The sequence below is a fragment of the Mizuhopecten yessoensis genome, unplaced genomic scaffold, assembly GCF_002113885.1.
Source record: "Mizuhopecten yessoensis strain PY_sf001 unplaced genomic scaffold, ASM211388v2 scaffold8843, whole genome shotgun sequence".
NCBI lineage: Eukaryota > Metazoa > Mollusca > Bivalvia > Pectinida > Pectinidae > Mizuhopecten > Mizuhopecten yessoensis.
This window is the reverse complement of record NW_018407750.1, coordinates 15,895-31,965: the sequence shown is the minus strand read 5'-3', so window position 1 is coordinate 31,965 and position 16,071 is coordinate 15,895. Positions and strand designations below refer to the sequence as shown.

Here is a 16,071-nt window from a genome sequence, read left to right as displayed (position 1 = left end):
AAAGTATGACAAAATCATTGTTGCTGGTGATATAAATCAAAATGTGCTGGAGTCTCATCTTCCTGATAGTGTGACATCTGCGCGACATTAGATACAAACAGCATGCGGCAGTTCAAACACACATGAGCGGTTCCTGTCTGGATCATTTTTATACAAAGAACTTTGTTGTTGAAGAAGTGCCATTGCATGTTATTTCAGTGACCATAGCTGGGTACATGCAGCTATTTGAAACTCTACGAGGTACAAGCAGGTATTTGTTTTAGAATTCTACAAATCGCATAAAAAGAAACAAACAGCAGAGCGATGGAGTGTTTAAAGTACTTCTAAGAAAATGCTACCTTCTATAATTGGTACAATGGGTTCCTCTTTAACTGCATCACCTATTTTGTAAAGAATATCTTGTGCAATTAACACATTACACATTAAAGGGGTGATTAAGTGAAGTTGGATATTTTTCTGTAACTATGTCACATAACCGTTAATAAAAAGTTTGATATTTCTTATGAACAATTTATCCCAAAATATTGCCAAAGTCTAAGGTATATATCAGAATTTGTTTTAAATAATTTTCACAAAATCCCTAATCAAGTGACTATATATACGTTAAGTGGCTCAGTAACAAACCATTGTTCACGTAGGGTTGGTGCCAGACTGTTTGCATACTTTAAAAAGTGCTGACAAATGCACCACGTCGTCAGCTTTCACTAGCCATGAGTGAGGTTACTATTTTGGGCGTTGATATATATGTGGAACCACTTTCCCAATAGTAGAGTTGTAAACCTTATCAGGCGCTAACTACTTGTCCTATGTCACCTGGCTAATATCTGTCTATGTGTGTATGTCTGCGTGTGTGCTGGAGATGTAATGTGTGTCTGTTTGTAGTGGGACCGTGTTTCAACGGCATCGTTGATAGTGCCACCTCACTTGAATGCTACAGTACAGACCAATTTATACTCCACATGGGTTGTTGGAGTTGTGAGGGCAGGAGAAAAACTCTTTCTCTGAATATCCATGCGTACGACGACTTGGCATTGTTTTGATATTTTAGTTTTGAGGGAAATTCGGAAAAATGAAACATTCCCTTTCCTTCTTGTAAGGAAGTGAAAACCTTCATTATCGGAGAATCTTTCCTGTCTTGCATAGACCGTTATTGCAGGGAAATATCCTTTTGTCTCATCAATTTCTTTTACATGAAGAAGATTTGTTAGTTGAATGATTTGTTAATGTAAATTCAAAAGTGCGTGTTGAGAAGAACATATATTGTGCTATTTAGCGGTGTATAATTATTTGCTACTAGTTTCCCTAACGAGAAAAACCTAACAAAAGGGGACATCGGCTACAAAGCATCGCATTACTTACAAAGTTAACTTTCGTTTCAAGAAATCTGTCATCTGTACGTGTAAACTACCCGTCGATCGTGGACATCATTGTAACAGACACTCAGCTCGTGAACGAATCTACTACGATCGCGCTGCGAGGAAATGCAAACCTTTCAACTATCGTGGTTGTGGTGGGAACAAGAACAGATTCAAGTCTCATCACGACTGCCGTAAAGAGTGTTCCTAGATGGCAGAGGAAAGGAAAGTTTCGTGTATCATTCTGACAATTTGCCGGACAAAAATAAAATACTGAAATGGACAAAGAGAAATTACTTTGCAACAATTGTCGAATCAAAATTCCTTTAGAGGAGACACAACCTCATATCATGATTACAATGTATACCAAGTTTCAAAGAGATCAGTCGAAAAATGTAGGAGGAGATTGCCGGACAAACAAAAGTTAACGCCGGACGGACGGACGGACAACGTCATACCATACTACTCTTGTAAAATTTGATGGGCGTATAAAAAGGGAAGAAAAGTAATTAGGAAATAATATGAGTAGCAGCTAGCATTGCATGTAACAAATAAACCGTATGAAAACAACAAAAGGATTAGCTGTTAATTGCAACGAACAAATTAGTTTCTATTAATGTTTTCAAAGCATAAACTATCTGACTTTTGTTCAGTGTAGCATATCAAACGTCCCTCTTCCTACTATAAACACTCTACTGAGCCTGTTTATCCATATACATTCATACAGACTATTATTGTCAGGAAAAAGTTGGTGTTAGGCAAGGAGATGCACTTTGGTCCTTGTACTCCAAATCACCGGAAAAGGTGTTTTTAAGTAAAAAGGCATTATGGGATAAGTATGAAACTTTTACAAATTAAATAGCATCATATAACTAATATCTATGCCAAGATACATGCTAATCCCCAAATGCCTTTTATGTACAATCAGCGGATAAACATTGGAAATAGGCAGAACATTTGATAAAACAATGAAATCGGTTAACTTTAACGATTAAAGCAGATACTTTTCTTGAGGCTAGGAGACTTAAAATAACCAGCAAATCAAACATCATATATTAAATCAATCATTTTACAGTAGTTGTGGTGGCAAATGCCATTTTTTATTTGTATGTTAACTTTGAAAAGTAGAAAAATAAATCGGAACCTGGAACTCACTTCAGCCACATGTGTTGGGCAAATAATATATGATATATATAATATACAATACTAACAATTGATATCTTAGACTTATATCATATAAAGGGTGTCCTGCACCTTTTAATTCACTTAAGATTGAGAAATATTTGAAATAGCCAAGTTTGATATGTGTCCAGAAGCCATAACTCCGTAAAAAACAGAAGGATAGAATGTAGTCAATATGCAATGTAAGTCTACTTAAATGAGTAAAGTTATAAATTTCAAGTTAAAATATTAATTAGAAAGGAAATCATTGAAAAATCAAAACACTTTTCATTTGGAAATTACCTAAAACGACCCCGCCTTAATCCCTTGTTTTATATAAACAATATTTAAGTGACTATTGAATTTTCATTCTGTTACATATGCTTGTCCAATTTATACATGTTTTCAAAAACAGAAATGGTATTATTTTGGTTTTTAAGCTCATTTTGAAAAGAGCAATCTATATTTGTGATTTACACTACCCCTTTTGGTACCCCAAGAAACCCACTTTCGGTCAAAGTTTTACCTTATTTTTTGTGCATGTCATACAATAGGACATCTTTAAACAAAAAAGGGAGGTGTAAAACCGAATATACCGGGGCCCAAAAAAGAGCCTTATAGACACTCATCCTTTATATTCTTGATATGATCATCGACAGTTTTCATTGTGCGTAATAATGTGTCTTGCGGTGTCGTTGTTTATTTCATCGGTTCGCAGTATGAAAATGTGACATTGCTTTAACTTAATTAGGGTATACGTGGTTGGTGCCTTTTATGGGGGTTTAACATGGAGCCACGAATGGAAAGATTTTTTTTAATACTGAATAGATAGATAGCATCATGTCCAAGTTTGGAACTGAGTCTGCACCTTTTGTATCACGAAAAAACTGTATCAACGTTACCGACAGGCAGCACCAAACAAGCCATAGCCAGCTTGCTCCAGTTGGAGTAGTGACAATTTCCCCAAAATGTCCCATTAACATAATCGGTCTTTCACTAGAATCGGTAATCTGAATCGTTTGAGTCCCTGCAGGTAGGGCATACGAATTGTACCTGCTGTCCCTATTACCTGATCGTAAGAGGCGACTAAATTTGGGATCTTATCTATTTTCTTCTTTCTAATCAAATTTCCTCTTCCTAATGTCTCCCTTGACAATGCCTCACTTTTGCCCTTTAGTTGAGCGTTCGCCCCTGTGAGGAAGGCTTTGGGTAGTTTGCCAGGAAAACATATACATGTACAATACAAATACAGATTCTAAATGACTAACTGTATTAATTTAATTTACCTAAAAATGCTGTGTTGAATTCCTTTTGTGGGGTCAGAATGAAGTTTAACTTCAACTTTATTTCTCTTTCCAAAGTTATAAATGTACAGAAAACATGTTTACAACAGTATACAATATCAAATGTACTATATATCGAGGGCAAATCATGATACCTTTTTAAACAAAATTTTGATAATTTTGCATAAATGTCTTAAATTTTTAATATTGTTTGTATTCATTAGTTCTGAAAACGTTACCATATTTTGCATTACATATTAGTATTTGTATAGATATAACGTCCTTTCTGTGGACAAAAAGGGACATCTGAACAAGTAGTGAAATTCGTCACCAATATTTTGTTTTGGTCATCAACATTATTCCAGTTTCCAGTTTCTACTGTAAACTTATGATAACTCGTTCTAAATTTACACAATACGGGTCGTTCATTTTCAGTCAACAATTCTAGAAAATTTACCTAAAAGCTAGCACATGTGCGCGAGAACACTGTCCCCAGATACATATATTCGTCTTCACATTATATGTCTTCATCATAAAAAGTAGAAACATTTCTAGCAACATGCCTACATTTGCTAAAAAACATACATTTTGTTTTACTAATACTTACTTTTTATTTCCAAATCAGGAAAATAGGACGTTAAACAAAATTAAACCAAACCATACCAATCGACAATTTGATATATGTGTGCCTCGTGTGCTCTTGTTATTTATCTCATTTTCGTAATTAAAATGATTATTTCATCATTGAAAATGATTTTATGTGACACGGCAAAGGATTGCACTAAACATGTAACACTGCAAACAACAAATGCAAACTCATTGACAAGTTCAGAAGTTTATGTCTGGTGAGTTATTCCTTCAATCAAAGGAATCACGTTGATGTACGTGGTTATATCATCGTTGTATTGTAACTTACATCAAAGGCATTCCCAGAATTTACATAATTATGTCTTAAGTACTTGTAACAGCACTTACCGTACAATCCGCCAAATACACATGTTGATATGTGATATGATGTACACCTGAGTTGTTCGCACAAAGGGTTAATCTTCCTTAACAGAAAAATCCTACTTATACTACTATAAAAAGAACAGGTGTTGGTAATACATGATGTACCTGTGAGATGTGTAGCTGGTTCTTTAGCACTCATTCTTAACAGGTATACATTCTATTTCGAAGGAGTAACTAATTGATCAGCTTATTTATGTTTTAACATATTTATTGAAAAATAAAATTGAAAGTGAAACTAAATTGTACATGACAAATTTATTGAATAATGTGAACAATTTATTCATCAAGTTAACTTTAAAATATACCTCGTGTTAAAACGATTCTCTTCCCACCTGCAGACAAAACCCTGGACAATTTTCACTGCAGATTTCCTTACATACAATAATGAAGCCGTCATTTCGTTATCGATATGATATAACTATAGCACGCCTAGGCGATTGTACTGAAGTTGACAAGGTACAAAAGTTCAGATTGTAAGAGCGACATTAAAATTGTCTGAGGTCCAGGGTTCGAATCATCGGCTGGCTTAACTGTTTTATATACACCAGGAACACAGCGTTCTGTTGTGTTTATTGATCTTTACGTTAGTTGTTTTAAAAGTTCCAAATCCTGTGGATTTCTATTCGGAACAGATTTATCAAAGCCGTAGTCATGCTTGAAAAAAGGTTCACAGTGCATAGTTAGTTTTTAGCAGTGGTACAGGGACTCTTAAACATGATCATGTCAGAACGAACATTTGTTAACATTTTAAAGAATATTACAGGTTATATCTCCAATTTCTCGGAATACATATAAAAGCTATACTCTTATATTAAGTAGTGATTTTTTTTATATCTGCTCACAGTCTCTGATCTCTGCTCACACGGTTTTCACAGACACAGAATTGTACTGACGCATAGCTGACAACAAGCACAGGGTTTCAACACACGGAATGGAAAGGAGTGTGGGCGTAATATGATCTCATTTGAACAATATATATTCTTGTTACGAATATCGACAGTTTTCATTCTGTTTAATAATGTGTTTTGTGGAGTACTGGTTTTATTTTATCGGTTTGAAATCTGGAAACGATGCATTGCTTAAACGTTGTTTAGATATGTATGGTTATTGTCTTTTTATCGGGGTTTAATACAGGTGTCTGGAGACACCATCCGAAACAAAGTAGTTAGGTTAGACAGCGTAGAAAATATAGGAAACAGAATCGAGGAAAGAAGAGATATTAACCTAAGTATTGCAATGAGGGTTACATATGAAATTGGGTCTATTTCACGGCATTTTAGTAAAACACATAATATAAATCCTCCGATTCTGTACATAACAAAAGACTTCTTCATTTCGCGATCACCTTAACTTTATTTTGGAAGCTGTTAGATCTTGCCCAGATATAACGGATAATATAAAGGGATATTTGATCCCTGTCGCGATCACCTTAACTGTATTTTGGAAGCTGTTATATCTGGCCCAGATTTTATAACTTTTTATAAACTTAAGGAAAATTCCTCTTAGTAAGCTTTTTCATTTAGAAAGAGTAATTGGAGTTCAGCTAAACATATTTGGGCAGGAATTGTTCCTGACTTGCAATGGTTCCCTTTTGGAAAATATCTAATGACATAATCTGAGGTTAAAAAACGTTCATAAAACTAGGGCTAGGACTGTCGCTGAAACCACATGACAGTAGTTAGATAAGGTATACCTTTTTTAATTGTGCAAACAAGCACACGAAACAGGTTTCAATGCAATAACTCAAGTTTATCAAACCAGATTGATATTATAACACAAGCGGACAAAGTTTTGATACCGCATGGTAATGCACAAAACTCTATGAATTGACCCTATGGTTAATTGGAGCCTAGAGCTTTATGAAAAGTTTTAAGCCTAGACATAATGTATTTTCGAAACCCATGAATACAGTCCAATTCTAACTAAACCATTGAGATCTTACCCATGATAGCGTTTTCCTCTAACATTGTATCATTTATAAATGACACAGAATAGTATTTATAACCCTTCTTAACGAAGTGCCCTACTGCAAATTCAATTAAGGTTTTTCTTAAATTGATGCATCCAGCAGATTGAATAAATCAATGGGTAATTTCTTGATGGTTTGTTACAAACATGTGATAATACTAAATTCGATTATATCAAAAATATCATTAAGGCCACTTAAGAAAACTGTATATATCACAAAAAAGCACCCCTGGAGAAACCCCAGAGGGGACTGTTTATTTCGGTTTCAGTCCCAGATTTTGACATATGTTGCCGAACACTTTCACAGCTTTCGTATGTTTGCTTCTGTCAATAATTACAAGCTCTTGGATAGCTCAGATTTACTTTATAGACCTAACATACAACCTAAAGGCATTCCGAATTTCAAACTGAAGATGTTTCGATTATGAATCAGACACCTTTGAGGTTCCCGAAGGGGTAGACTGTTATATTATATATTGCTATTGAATGATTTTGATATTTTATGTCTGGCCAATGACTATATTGGTAAAATTTGCTTTTAAACCAATATAAATGTTGTAATAAGATGTTCAGGTAGAAAAGCTCAATAACGTCTATTTTTATTTATCATTTTACGCCAAGGCTCGCGCTTGCGGGTCGCCACTGGCTCCAATGGCGAAAGAAAAACATGATTGGTGATTTGAAACTACTCTTGACAAAAATGACGATGAGGGGCTTTTACTTAAGTTACTGTCGACAACAGTTTGTTTTAAGCGATAACTGTTTCTAGAGCAATTGTTACAGGTAAATTAAGCCCCACGACATCACTTTGTACTACGATGACACGGCTGAATGCATTTTCTATGAATGGAAAGGTCAGGTATTGGAACTCTTTTGTGTTTTGACACTATCATGGCAGTCATGATATGCAGAACAACCTCATGAATACTAAATTTACCTAAACATGCAAACGGTGTGGAATTGGGAAGCAGATACATGTACGCTGTTCTCGAGAAAGAGAAAGTTAACGATCGAAAAGTCCAAAGCCGTCCTTTTTGGTCATAATTTAGGTAAAGATCGAAAAAAAAGTGCCTAAAATAGAAGAATTTAAGATTCCTTGATCTCAAAGTCGAGTATATCTGATTGATTTTGTCAATTATTTCATATTATTTAAAGAGAGCACATATTATTCTCAAAATGTTTGAATGTGAAATTGTGACTTGGTCATATCCAGTCTCTAGCACACATTCACACATGCACGAATCCATAACATACACGAAGGCACGTCCTTAAATGACCGAAGCTGTTAATACATGTAGGACGTTAAACAAAACAAAACCAAACCAAAACTTGGCCGTGTTTAGTACTAGTCTCGATAAACTTGACAATAATTTCAGCTTGATTTGAAAATAACAAATAGGCCAGACGATGGGCACAGTTTGTTTCCTAAGGGAATGCATAATCTAATGGAAACTTTCTCATAGAATGCAATTAATACATTGTCAATCAGGGACTTAGTCTTTGTTGTGAGTTTTTTTTCATCAGAATATGCTCCACAATATTGTACAACCAATTATAAGAAAGAGAACGAAGTCTTTCATTCAGTTAGGTGCAGAGTTTGGTAGTGTTTAGGGCCGGAACAGTCAAAGTTAAAAAGGACGAAACATGTTAAAAGAAACCTGGAAGAAAAGATCGATGCAAGGAAAATGTTAATTGTTTCTCCTAAATCGCCTGTTCTCCAAATAAGAAGAAAACAAATGTCTTTGATATGTTTTTTTACGTTAATGTCTATACCCGATACCAATAATTTTCGACCTCCTCCTTATTTCTTTTGAAAATCGCAAAACAGATATCACAGTTTATGTAAGATTTTTTAAGTTAATTTTTAAACAAATTTATTACCTTGCGAGCTAAGGTACCTAATCCATCATAAGAATCTGAATTTTGATATCGTGGAAACAAAGCAAAACGGTAAATGTAACGGTAACTTATTAACAGGCAACCTCGGTTGTATGAAAAACGATTTCGGTGATATTAAAGTGTGCAGCTGTGTTAATTTACTATCCATAGTGATTTCCTGTGATCTATAATCTGGATTCGTAATGAATTTCTATAAAAAATTATAAATACAGGATAATAGAATTAGTAAATCTGAAATGTCTCATTAATTTGAAGAGAGTAATTACTACTGCTGTATAACCACCTACACAACACACATATATTCACTCGTTCAGCTTCAAAGTCACCTTAAGGCACAGCAGTATGTACAAAACAGATGTCGACATCGTTGTAACGTAAACCAGAATAAAATTAACTATTGTTTGCATGATAGTAAGAAATGTCAACGACTAAAATAACGTATTTACTCAATAACAACAAGATTATGGATCCCATTACATATGGTAATCGTAATGTATTTACGTAGAATTAAATTTATGCTGTTAAAGAAACGCGTTTTTTTTATATAAATAGGGGGAAATATCTAAAAATTAGCAAGCAGTCTCCAACACTCTTCAAGATGTTTCACCGAATACCAACTCTGGGTTTATGTTTCACGCTTTGCGCCCTGTCGATGATCGGGACAACACGTATGTATATTTGTGTCATTTACAATTCATATACGCTTACCGTCTATTTGCGAAAGCCAACTACTACTACACAAAGTGCTTTCTCGTTAATGCGGCTTCAGTTTTAACGACGCATGACACTTCAGTAAGACTTCAAGTTGAGCTCTAATACGCTTATACTATAAATCATACTATAAATCAATCACACCTGAATTAATTACATTTGGATGCATGTTGTTGGGAACTACACTAGTATATCAAATATTATTCACGTTTCGTATCGATTCAAGCATTGTACACTACTAATGTTCTAGCTAAAATAAGCATTTTTCATAAAAGCGGGACTGCGAACATTGCATTAGTGTGCATTTGCACGACCATGTTTCTATGAATATGCACCTTTGCATAATATTCGATATAGCTCAACTGGAATTGCGACAAAGCTCTAGTGATTGAGGTCTAACAAGGATAACTCTGACGATGAGAATACTCAGTTAAATCAAACACATTTGTATTCAATCACATTTTTATTGTTTATGTTTACATTTTATATTCCACGATGTTTCAGTTTTCTGTCTGCTTTGATGGTATATAGTGCAATTTTGCTTCAGAGGGAACCTATATGCCCGTTCATTGCTGTTCAGGGTCTACACTATATGGTTCAAGATGTGTGTGTAACCCAGGATACCATCCCGATAGTACTCACCGGTGTGTCGGTAAGATAACAGTACATATTCAACTCAATCGCATCGAATGTCATACTTCTAGATATGCGTTCGATAGGTGTTGATAAAAATGTTAATGTCTGTTTAGATATCGAGCAACAATATAATAATAGACGTTTATCAATAGCAGATAATAAACATATTATTACAGTTATAGGATCGAACAACGTTACACGATGTGTGGTGTGCGAGCGATAAAAATCTGGACGATCATTGCTTGCGCACATCTGTACGGATGGTGAACATTGAGAAATGACTTAACAATATAAATGGTTTCGTATTTAAACATTCAAACTTGTTTAAGTATGTTTCTATATTCTAGCTACATATATAAGCTGATATTTTTTATCGGTATTTTCTAAAAATTATAAATTATGTTTTCGGTGTTTTGTAAACGACCAAAATCAACACATGTATAAATATATAGGTAAACATACAATGTAGCCGATTTGTACATGTACCTGAACCGAAGTTTTCCCCACTTATGTAGCTCGTCAATGTGTGCAAATCCAGATAAAGTGGAGTTATTGACCAAAACGAATGCAAATAACAAACACGTAACATCCAGTTGTGTTTTTAAAACGGTCATTCGGTATCACATATCAGCTTTCATTGTCAGGCACATGCTTATGCTACCTCCAGCCAATCATCAAATTGTATTTTACCTGGGAGCCAAACGTATTCTTGACTGTGTAACACGCATTGTATTATTGATAATCTTCATTGATATGATGAGAAATGTATCTAAGCAGTGTCGATTTCCATACCAGCCTTCCTGATTTTTTTTTATCATTCTGTAAAATATAAAATTACTCAACCAATTATACAAAATGGCACATTTGTTTGGAGAGAAGCGCACGACGGGGCGAACGATTGTTAAATCGCATAGTCGTACGCTCCATGTGTGGTCGATGTGCGGAGGCTATTTTTAGTACGTTGTGCGATAATACAACTGTAACAAAAAATACCGTATATGAAATCATGTATATTTTACATCGCTCAACTCGCTTTTTTTTAGAGCCATGTTGGAACAAATGTAAAGCAAATACAGTCTGCAACAAAAATACATTCAGATGTTACTGTAAACCAGGATGCAGCGGTAACCCATATAGCGGCTGCGCACGTAAGTTCACTTCCTCAAGACAAAGCTTTACATGAAGATGTATTATTATTGATTAATCATTATATTCAAATCAATTGAGAAGGTTACTTAGCGAACGCGTTTTAAACCCATCGTTAAATGAAAGTAGAAGTTCGAAAAAAGTTGCTGTTATCAACAAATGATAATGACTACCGTTTCGGTCTGTACAATACAAAAATAATTGTATACTCGAAATACAGCTTAAAGTATTTTATAGAAAACAGAATGAAATTGTCTTTAACATGATTAGTTCACTCAACTTTAGTTTTTTTTCAGCACCTTTAAGCAAATTCCAATTTGCACGATCAAGTTACTCGGTCAGCGAGAGCGCCGGAGTCGCGAAGCTCCAGATAGATAGGATATCTGGAGTGTCCGGGAGAGTCACACTGTACTGGAAATCGACTGCAATATCGGCTAAATTAAACAGCGACTACAAAGGTGCTTCCGGAACAATTACCTTTGAAAGTAATGAAAAATGGAAGTCCATCCAAATTCCAATCGTTAATGATAAGGTAGGATTTTTTCATAATGTTTGACCATTGCTTAACATATACATGTTTGAACATTGCTTAACATATACATGTTTGACCATTAATTAACCTATTTAGCTCCGACGTGTCTTTAAGCGTAAAGGTTTATACGCAATGCAATATTCAAAATAATTAAAATAACTTGTATTTACACTACAGTCAATTATAGGTACATACATTTAAAAATTACAGTGAGTCTTGGAAAACCCATGTATAAATAACAAAGTCTGTTAATACTGTTTATATTTCATATATAATATCAATAACATAACCTACATATATATGAATACTATAAGACTCTTTCATATGTACCGGAGGTGGATAGAAAAATCCTCCCGAGGGGATCATAAATTCGGGTGAAAACCGAGGCTTTGCCGATTAATACCACAATTATGATCCCAGAGGAAGGAATTCTCTATCCACCTGCCGTCACATATAAAAGAGTATTTCTCTCTAATATATACCATTAAAAACCAAATACTTCACCCCTCAATGCCCACAGACGGTCGCCATCTTCCACTTTTTTAATTGCTTTCTCCGTGGTTTAAAAACGAAAATAGCAGTAGAAATGTACTCCCCATACCCTCAAACCGCAACGGCATTGCACGCATAAACAAATACACATTTCCATGATAGCTCTATGGTCAAGTTGTTATTCAATTTTCTATTTTCCATACGGCATTTTCGTAGCGCTATATTTGAACCTCATCGCTTCTTACTGTACAAATCATTTAGTGCGCAGAGAAATATAGTTCCCTAGTTGTAAATAGTAAAACAATTTATTTTTTTGACAAATTTTTAATTCATGACTGATCATGTAATTGCTTAATATAAATGAATTTATAGATACAATCAATAAATACAGAGCCGGGCGAAAGTTATTGACATTTGGAGTTGATCTCCTTAGTTTTTGTATTACTTCGCGATGTGATTAGCACATGTAAGATAGACGCAGCAAGCATTTTTATCTTACATGGCCAGCGTTATTTTACATGACCGGATATGAGATACTAGCGTTAACAGATTTTGACTCGATATGTCCATTAGTCATTCCATAAGCTTATGCCTTAATCAAAAATACTTTTTTAAATTTGTATATTATAAACAAATTTAGAATAAAATTTCTCATTATTGTAAATGAAAAATAATAATTAAAAAATAATATATTGAATAGTTTACTCTTTTAAACCAGAAGGAAAAAGAGATATTGATCATGTAGGCAAGTAAATTGTTGATTTTTATTTTCAAACTTTTCCGAAATATTTTTAGTTTTGTGGGTGATTGCTTAGATACAACAAAAAGAGAAAAAAAATCTGCGGGCATTTAAACATTGATTTGTTTGCATAACTTTATTTATTTGTTGAAATGCACTGTATTGACCTTCTTTTTGGATTGTGTGTTTCTGATGTCATCGGCATTGTCGGCTGTATTATATGTAGTGTACAAACGAATAAAATGTACACAACATATTCTTAATGTGTGGCGTCGCCTTACACACCATCTGAACATGACATTGGCTGTATATAAGACGTTAAGCGTGGAACACCTCAAAACAGACTATACTAAAGCAGTTAGTATACCCCTCGCAACGACGTTGACCTTTGTTGAAAAAAAATAATGAAACTTTTTGTCCGGACAACTCCTTCTAAAATTATGGATCGATTTCAAATCATCTTTCCAGATAAAATCACTACCCCATGAAGTTGTGCATTCAGGTATTTTTTTCATTCTGACCTTTTTTTTTTGCAAAGTTTATCCCTTTTTTGAAAATTGCTTGCCCGTACAACTTCTCCAAAACTACTGCGCTAATTTCAATGAAAGCTTTCAGATATGATATCTATCCCCTGATGTTGTACATCCAGGAATGTTTTCGAACCCTTTTTATGGAGTTATGGCCCTTTGTTGAAAAATTATTTGCCTGGGGAGTTTCCTTATCTACTGGGCCATGTCAAAGAGAGTTTTAAGACATGGTAACTACCTCCTGACGTTGTGCATCGAATAGTGCTTTTTCACTCAGACCTTTTGAAAAGGAATTATGGCCCTTTGTTGAAAAAACATTTTGTCTGCCTCCTTAACTACTGGATCAATTTCAAAATGGGAATAATCCCCTCATATCATGAATGGGGTAAGTATTCATTTGACCCCTTTTAAGGAGTTATGGCCCTTTGTTAAAAATCTTTGTTCTGACATCTCTTCCTTAACTACTAGGATGATTTCAGCAAAACTCGTTCTTCTGGGTTAACAAAATTTGGTTTGCAAGTATGTTTTGGCCTTGGGAGGGAGTTCAGAGAAGTATGTGAGTGACCTTTATACTTAAATAAGTGTACAGATCAGACAATAAAGAAATCATAAATGGTGGGATACTATGGATTGCTTTGCAATGCTTTGCCTTAGTAAGCCTTAAGCTTACAGTTCTGATTTATATATGAGCGGGGTATTACTGTAGTTAGCCTTTGGCTTACAGTTCTAGTTCAATAAGGTACATTTAAATCGCTTTACAGAGTAAATAAAACTAATGAACAATTTCAATACAGTCCCCTTTTTCCTTTCATTTTCAGTAATATAACGAGCTTTTTATTTTCGCACAGTTCTACGAAAACACTGAAACGTTCAAAGTAACCTTAACATCAGCAAGTTCTGGAGGGCAAGTTGGACCGCGTCGGGAAACAGTTGTAACAATTAGGGATGATGATCGTAAGATTTTTGTTGTTGTTGTTGTTGTTGTTGTTGTTGTTAAGGCAGTTTTAAAGCTATGCTCTAAAACCATATATATACCTATATACAGTTTCTTCGATAAAAATAAAGTACCAAAGAGTACTTGATATAATTTAAATATTCCATATCATAGATAAAAAAAGTTTAAAAATACAGTAACATTCCATTTTTACGTTTTGCGTGCATGCATGCGTTGGTTTAAACAATTATCGGATACCAGTTTTAGTGCATAATTTATTAGATAAAATTGATACTTTCACCTATAATATCAATTAAATGTTGCTCATAATTTTAGTACCTGGCAAATTCCAATTTGCCCGATCAAGTTACGTGGTGAACGAGAACGTCGGTTCAGTGAAATTGCAGATCGATAGAATATCCGGATCACTCAATCAAGTCACTTTGTACTGGAAATCCACTGGTATATCGGCTACACTTAACAGCGACTACAAAGGTGCTTCTGGATCTATAACATTTGGTGTTGGTGAAAAATGGAAATCCATCGTTATTCCCATCGTTAACAATCAGGTGGGTTTTGTATAGATTCTTGACTTGATGATTTTTAATATTGCAAAATCCAGATAACTTCATCTAAATCAACCCAGAAGATTCAATGTTAATCGTTTTATTTCCATTAAGTAGAAATATAATGAGCGTTTTATTTTCGAACAGTTCTTTGAAAACACTGAAACGTTCAAAGTAACCTTAACAACAGCAAGTTCTGGAGGACTAGTTGGACCGCGTCGGGAAACCGTTGTTACAATAAAAGATGATGATCGTAGGAACTTTTATTTCCAAACTATAATTAAAGTTAATTGTTAACGACGTACGACAATAACTTTATAAATATGCTTGAAAGGCACTGAACCAATATCAGGAAATATAAAGTTCTTCAGACAAGAAATCAATCCCCGACCATTGGGCGGTAATCAGTAATTCTATCAATTGCTCATATCCTAGCAACACAAAGTGAAAACACAGCAGTAGCATTGCAAAAATATGCATTGTCGACATTTCTGTTTGTGTAGGGATGCTAGTTTGCGTTTTAACGGTGATACCAATTATGATACATAACGGAATATAGATAAAAAAAATTCTATTATAAAGATCATGAAACATTTTTGTATATATTTTCATACTTTTAGTGCCAGGTAAATTCCAATTTGCCCGATCAAGTTACGTGGTGAACGAGAACGTCGGTTCAGTGAAATTGCAGATCGATAGAATATCCGGATCACTCAATCAAGTCACTTTGTACTGGAAATCCACTGGTATATCGGCTACACTTAACAGCGACTATAAAGGTGCTTCTGGATCTATAACATTTGGTGTTGGTGAAAAATGGAAATCCATCATTATTCCCATCGTTAACAATCAGGTGGGTTTAGTAAGGATGTTTGAACGGATTTGTTTTTAAATTTTCTAATGTTACAAAAATTGAGATACTTTCATCAGAATGAATCTATAAAAGCCAGATATGATTGTTTAAAAATAATAATAAAATTTGTGTATACATTTCATGTAAGTGGGTAATATAACGAGTTCTTTATCTTCGTACAGGTCTTTGAGCAAACAGAAACGTTCAAAGTAACCTTAACATCAGCAAGTACTGGAGGAGAAGTAGGCCCCCGTCGGG

The 16,071-nt window shown here is 34.5% G+C and overlaps 2 protein-coding genes across 2 annotated transcripts in view; both read left to right on the top strand.

Moving 5' to 3' along the window:
* The window catches only part of LOC110456798, a 16,139-nt gene extending 10,437 nt beyond the window's left edge, over window positions 1-5,702 (top strand). The window contains exon 5 of the mRNA XM_021507759.1: window positions 5,655-5,702. Coding sequence (XP_021363434.1) covers window positions 5,655-5,702 — 48 coding nt within the window. The remainder of the gene's footprint in view (window positions 1-5,654) is intronic.
* A 3,564-nt stretch (window positions 5,703-9,266) lies between these two features.
* Window positions 9,267-15,852, top strand: LOC110456797 (G-protein coupled receptor 98-like). Its single transcript, XM_021507758.1, has 8 exons — window positions 9,267-9,345; window positions 9,936-10,040; window positions 11,068-11,172; window positions 11,467-11,702; window positions 14,309-14,414; window positions 14,731-14,963; window positions 15,108-15,213; window positions 15,581-15,852. The coding sequence occupies exons 1-8, from the start codon at window positions 9,276-9,278 to the stop codon at window positions 15,850-15,852; spliced, it is 1,233 nt and encodes a 410-aa protein (XP_021363433.1). The 5' UTR covers window positions 9,267-9,275.
* The last annotated feature ends 219 nt before the right edge of the window (window positions 15,853-16,071 follow it).